We start from the raw sequence: 6,724 nt of genomic DNA on the forward strand, positions 1-6,724 counted from the left end.
GAGGAATATGACCGCGCAGAGGAGGGGGAAGCCTATGGGTGCGTTTGGAAATTACGCACCGGAGCACACTCGCCTATTAGTTTGTATTGGCCAGTGCGCTCACTGCCGCTCAGGGCTGTATTTTCGAACGCGCCTTTCACCCGGGCATGCGCAGATTGCGCATTCTGCTCTGTGATGACGTCGCGCGGAAATCCGTCTATAAGGCAGCAGATGTAGAAATAAAGCAGGCTGAACATAACTACTGTGTAAAGCATAACTTTACACAGTCAAAATCCACAGTGTAATTTCGAAGCGAATTTAATTCGGATAGGGTACATTTTTATATTCGTGTTAAATTTACACTGTGCATTTTACCGTGTACAATTACGAATAAAACAGATACAGCATGGACGTAAGACACAATAAATAAAAGACATGACACTAAAACGAGAGCAATAAAGCAAAGAGAAACAACAAGAGTGTCAATTAATTCAAAGCAATTCTGTAAAATGGGTTTTGGGAATTGATTTAAAAGATGTGTGTGTGTGTGTGTGTGTGTGTGTGTGTGTGTGTGTGTGTGTGTGTGTGTGTGTGTGTGTGTGTGTGTGTGTGTGTGTGTGTGCGTACGTGCGTGTGTAGCCTCCACCATGGGAAGAGCAGCAGTACAGGAAACCTCCTGGAGAAAGACGACATGGCTCATCCTGTCCCAGACTATGGCATGCACTCCCGCATGGCGGCACAGAGCGCTGCGTTGGCACACAGCAGACCACAACGTCCCTACAGCGTGGCAGGGCCAGGCTTCCCACAGGTGGGGGTCGGTGCAAACGCACACACACACGCACATCCACAGCATATTTTCAGTCTCGCTCCCTTGCACTATGTACTGTATGTGTGTGTAATATGGCAACGAAATGTGTTAATATTGCATCAAAAGACTTTAACCCTATATACATCGTACAGCTTGTACATATGAATTTGGGGGTCCTTAACATGAAAACGTTTGAGAACCACTGTAATATGGCCAATGTGTCAGCACAGATTGGAGAACACCGCCTTTGCATTCGGCTGTTTCTGAGGGGGGGGGGGGGTTAGCCCTGCTGACTAAAAAGACGAGAGAGAGAGAGAGAGAGAGAGAGAGAGAGAGAGAAAAGAGGGAGACTTCCTGCTGACGGCCTCTGTGCACGTGGGCGGCTCTGATTGCATGGCATAGTCATCTAGCAGCTTAAATTTTTCATGCCACAGGTTTCCACCTCAGGTCGTTTCAGGGGGAAATATATCACTGGTGGCATGCGAAGGCAGGCCTATTTGCACTGGAAATCACCAATGGGAGTGTCTGGTGGTAAAAATAGACAATCAAAAACGAGGCGTAACATGGGTTTTTAACTAGAACAAGTGATGTTTAGATATGGAGTCGGGGAAGGACTCCAGTGCTCAGAGGTGAAGAGGATTTTAACCACATGAACCTTAGCATCCCTATTCATTTTCAGTGAATATATTGGTGTTCAGGGGAAAAAAGGAGGGGGCCTTATATAGACCCCTGGGGGACTCCAATATAGGGTTTAAGTGGTTAATAATCGGTTGATCCAGAGGTTAAACAGCCTCAGGAGAGAGACTGCATTATCTATCTCTATTTCTGTCTGCCTCTTTCTGTCTCTCTGTTGCTCTCTCTCAGTTTCTCTCTCATACTCAACTCACGCACTCACTCACACACGCACACACCCATGGTATATACACACAGGATATCACACACAGCATATAGACCAATTATTTGTTTACTAACATTGAGCCTGGACGCACAGGTGATTGTTTCACGCAATCAATTCCCAACCTGTTTCGGGGTGCACTGGTTTCAGCACACCCCAACCCCCTCTTGTGTGTGTTGGCTAGTGAGACGCGTCCTAACGAGACCTGATATAATGGGTTTCGTTGCGCGCGTACTGGCTGCACGCAGCCAGTATGACGTCGTCTGTTAAGGGGTCTATACATTTTTGGGGCGGTGTAACCGCCCCCTATAAGTGAGTTTTGGACACTGACCAATCCTGCACCGTGATTGGCCAATAGTCTACAACGCAGTCTACACCCCTAACCCTTCCACAGTCAATGCAAATCTATACTTTTGCAAAGTCAGCCAATCACATTACAGCTAGTGTCATCACCACTAGCTGTAATGTGATTGGCTGACTTTGCAAATTCAGGACTGTGATTGGCTAGTGAAACACATGACACATGTGCAGCCCTATGAATAGCAGTATGGACTTAAAAAAAAGTAATTTATCCTTTTTTTTTAAGTGAGTCATGTTGTGATGACCACACACTGCCCACTTCACACTGGGTGTGATTTTTTGCATTGTAATCCATAACTTCCATAACTAACTTCCATAATGGTTTCCCCCAAACTTAAGGTTTATTATTAAACCAATCTGCAAAATTCACTCTGATGTTGAGTGAATATTGTTTTATCCCTCATACTGTATTTATGTTGCTGTGACTGTGCTGCTATCTAGTGGTTCCTTTTGATTATGGCAAATTTAACCTCATTTAAAAATGGAAATGTAATCCGTTAGGAATTATTATTCATTACGACCTATAAAGTGGTTTGTTTTTTGTTTTACTATTACAGCAAGGAGTTGAAGAGTATGAGCCCCGTTTCCCCACAAGGTAAGAACCCGTTTCATTCTTTTTATGCATTAAACTATTGACATTAAAGCCAGGGTCAAGTTCAACTCTCTTCCATGCAGCCAATTCGTATAACAAAGAAAACGTGTTTCTTTAATTCTTTCATATGAACGGTGCTCATGTTTTACAGTACCTGTAAATAAACAATTCATAATGAAAGTCCTCAACATGGGCAAACAAACTGTTTGCCCTGTTTGCCCAAACGGTTTACTTTTGAATGAAAGGGAATGTATCTTGACCCTGATTAAGAACAATACTAGAACTAGAGAGAGGTGGGATAGGGATGTATGGCAGTGTGCAGTGTACTGTAAGTCCACACCAGCACTGTACCTTGTATTCCAAGACACAAATAGGACAACACAGCAGGGCTTTGTTTTGTGTTGTTTTGTGTATTGTTTATCACCACTATTGCCATTCTGTTCAGTTTGCAATTATATGATGAGGTACTGTATAATAACATGATAAGAGGTATGTTGTACATTATAAGAGGACACACTTTCTATCTACTCGCTCTGCGTCTCAGAGGTGGACTGTGGCAGGGTTCTGAACTGTCCACAGCCCACCTCTGAGACAGAGTGAGTAGACAAATGTTGGCTTCTTATAATGAGTGTTGGTAAGGACCAATTATATGAAGATAAGGTTGAAAATGGTTGAAGTCCTGTAAGATCATTTTAATAAAGTTAAAAGTTGTTTTGTTAATTAAAGTAGAAAAAAGGAACTCTCGCCTGCACTTTGACCTCCCAGCTCCTTCCACCCCCTAACTCAGCTGATTTACCCTGCATTCACAGTAAAATTCTGAATGTTACTTTATCTCAGAATTTTACAGTGTTCCATCCACCGCAGAGCTTCCAGCTGCTTAACTGCACCCACCCCATTAAGTCCCTGATCCACACAACACACCGTATATCCCCTGGTCACGTATCTGCGCCAGACGCACTTTATTCAACGCATCTGCAACGCATGCCGATGCGTCAGACCATAGTCGGATGCATCCGTTTCCCATGTTATCTTGCAGGGCTGTAGGCAATGCTGGCAGGAGAGCCGGTTTTCCGGTCTGTAGTTCAAGTGGGGTCAACGCACAGCGCTTCTGTCCTATTGGTTGGCACCCGGTCAAGGTTCACCAATGTTGAACCCGGTGCTTCACGCATCGGACCTCGCGTGTTTCGTACCGTCAACGGGCGCAATGGGACGCTCCGCCCCTTTTCTACCCTGTAATAGAAGTGAACGGGGAAGCAGACGCGTCTGACGCAGATGTGCGACCGGGGCTTATCTCCCTTGTGACCATTATTAGACGATACTACTTCAATTTCAAGGCATAGGTTATGTTCAGAATGACTACCTCCCATCATGTCACCAGAATAAAGGTTAGGGGAAAAAATTAGATAATATTTTTGTTATTTTATATATTTTCTTTATCATGCGCGGCTTGTGGGAGGTAGAATGAGGCCTCTACCTCCCGACCACTAGGTTGTGTTTGTTGGACTGTTCCTCCTCCCCTGAGCACACCCCATCTGGAAGCCTCTCCCTCTCTTTGTTCCACAGTTCCACAGAGGGCAAATTGATTTCCACAGTGTGAGGACAGACAGACAAACAGACTCAGCCAGCCGTGCAATAGGACAGACAACCTCGCTGCCCCTTCATCCATCCACCACCTCTCCCCCCCCCCCCCCCCCCCCCCCCCAAAAAAAAACTCCTCCCCTCTTCTTCGCCTCTTTCTGCTTATGGCAATAAACTCTTCCCAAGCCCTCCCTATGTGGGGGGGAAAGGTTTGGGCCTGTATGTGTCTCCCAATTCCCCCCTACCTCAGTTCTCCTTCTCCTCTGTCTCCCCCCACCCTCGCCCTGTGCTTTCTAACTGGGCAGTAGCCAGACCGGGTACTGGTGAAGCGTTGATGCAGAGCCATGCCAAGCCAAACCAAGAACTCACAAAAAAAAAACAGGACTTGGTGCCATCCTTATTGAAATCAATGGAATGGAATATGTATCTTTTGCTTGTCTTTCATGCATGTACATGTTTTGTTCTTATATCCACGGGGATCATTTTCCCCCTCATCAAATGAAACCTGATTTTAACCACATGAACCCTAGAGTCCCTATTCTGGGCATGCCATAACAGCAAAAATGGCAGATCTACAAGCTGAAAATGCTTAGCGTGTCATGAACTTGTAGATTGGCTATTTTTGATGAAGAGATTTGGTTTAGAGGGAAAAAAGGAGGGGACCCCCGTCAACTAAGTATATAATATACTGTAGTATATATCCCTTATCTCCAATTTTGTGAAGCACTTTGTTACCTTTGTTTAAAAAGGTGCTATATAAATAAAGTTATTATTATTATTTTTGTATTATTCTTATTATATAGGGGTTACGTGGTTAACAGTATTCTGTCCTCTCCATCAGTATGAAGGTGGTAAATGAATTGTATGTCAGAGTCTAAATCAAATCTAGCAATAGTTTCACTGGGTATTAAAGAATACCGCTCTAATTTGACCTTTTCACACTTAGTGGTTGTGATACTGTAACTCCTGCATCCCTCTGAAAAAACAGGATAATATGTATCACATGTAGGGAACTCATGTAACTGTTTCCAGCTAAGGGAAGGGAGCTGGTCAATATCACAAGGAATCAATAATGTTTATTGTACATAAATGTGCCATAAATGTATATACTGTATGGCAGTGCTTGTCATACGGTATCTGTAAACAGTTTATATAACGAAAAGCACCTTATGAAAGTAATAGTCCATATTTCTGTGAGTTTCTGTAATCACTCATATTATTACCAGTGTAGGACTTTGAACTTGATCTGCGATATCGGGCTTCTTTACCGACGGGCAGTGTGATGGACACACGTACCCAGGTGCTTTGGGGTCCTACAGTATGAGTTTCTGTCGTGTTGTCTGAATATTCTACTAAGGCTGAATGAGGACAACTAACCTTCCGACATGCGAAGCTTTGAGTAGGGTCACTTGCATCAGTTTGATATACTGTAGATTAGGCAGGCCACAGACCCCCATTTGATGTTTTTCCCCCTCTGGAACCCCAAACTACGCTGTCAAATCCTCAGTGTTACTTTAACTCAGACAGTGTAGAAATGGAACCAAATGAACCTGTAAGGATCCATTTGGTTACGTTTGTACACTGAGTTACAAACCCATAAGGGTCCATTTTGGTTCCTAATTAAAGAGAACCAGTGACTTACATTTATGCATGAAACAAAAGACTATTGGTACTGCTGCTAACCCCAATCATCCCATTAAATCCTAGTATAACTGTGTTGCTCGTGAAAATTGCAAACTTTCAACTGAAAATGTATTATTTTGTGCAAGCGCCGTTGGCATACGACAAAGTATGATAACGAATACAGTGCCTCTTCCTGTGGATTAAAAATCTAAGTCCACATCAATGATGGGCCAGAAAGTCAGAATATAAGCATTCTAGTAATATCAAATTGTTTAATGTTTTTTCATATTTATCTTTTCTTAAAATGATGGCATAGCTTCCAGCTTAATTCATTCAGATTCAGGATCATGAGCACCTCTGCAACCTCGAAAGGGAGGATACATTTTTGATGTTGACTCTTCATTCAGCCTTCTTGTACTGTTGTTGTTCCAATAAAAACTTGCTCAAAGAATATAACGAGTTAAGCCTTATGTTTGAGGGAATGAAAGGCCTGTCTGTCACTCCTTGTGGTAAATAAAGATGCTGGTCTGCGTTGTCTGTTATATGTCAGTCACATGCCTTATTGTAGTCCGTCAGACGACGGTGTCGCGTGCCAAAAATAAGCGATCGACAAGCTCACAACACGTGGCGGCTAACACTGTTCTGTCCTCTTCATGTAAGCCTAATGTATTCTTCAACATTTTTTGGGGGGCAAGTGATGTGGTCATACAAAGAAGTTTAAATTAGGCTTCATACTGTACAGTACAATGAGGAATAGGTCATGACATACTATTCTCCTTTAAAAAACATTATATACAAATACTTTCGCCAAAGGGTGTGTAAGCAACCATCTTGAACTGTACACGTCTCCAATGCCCCCAACAAAACAGTCTCCTTGCTGCATAGTATG

General features: G+C 43.2%; 1 protein-coding gene across 3 annotated transcripts in view; it reads left to right on the forward strand.

Annotated features, from left to right (window-relative positions):
* The window catches only part of baiap2b (BAR/IMD domain containing adaptor protein 2b), a 94,710-nt gene extending 88,419 nt beyond the window's left edge, over positions 1–6,291 (forward strand). For all 3 annotated transcript variants that reach the window (XM_084078026.1, XM_084078027.1, XM_084078028.1), the window contains 3 exons: positions 619–787; positions 2,600–2,637; positions 4,198–6,291. In XM_084078026.1, the coding sequence (XP_083934152.1) occupies positions 619–787; positions 2,600–2,637; positions 4,198–4,231 (241 nt within the window). In that variant the 3' untranslated portion in view covers positions 4,232–6,291. The remainder of the gene's footprint in view (positions 1–618; positions 788–2,599; positions 2,638–4,197) is intronic.
* The last annotated feature ends 433 nt before the right edge of the window (positions 6,292–6,724 follow it).

The sequence above is a fragment of the Gymnoscopelus microlampas genome (assembly GCF_963454915.1).
Source record: "Gymnoscopelus microlampas genome assembly, chromosome: 14".
In the NCBI taxonomy this organism is placed as follows: Eukaryota; Metazoa; Chordata; class Actinopteri; order Myctophiformes; family Myctophidae; genus Gymnoscopelus; species Gymnoscopelus microlampas.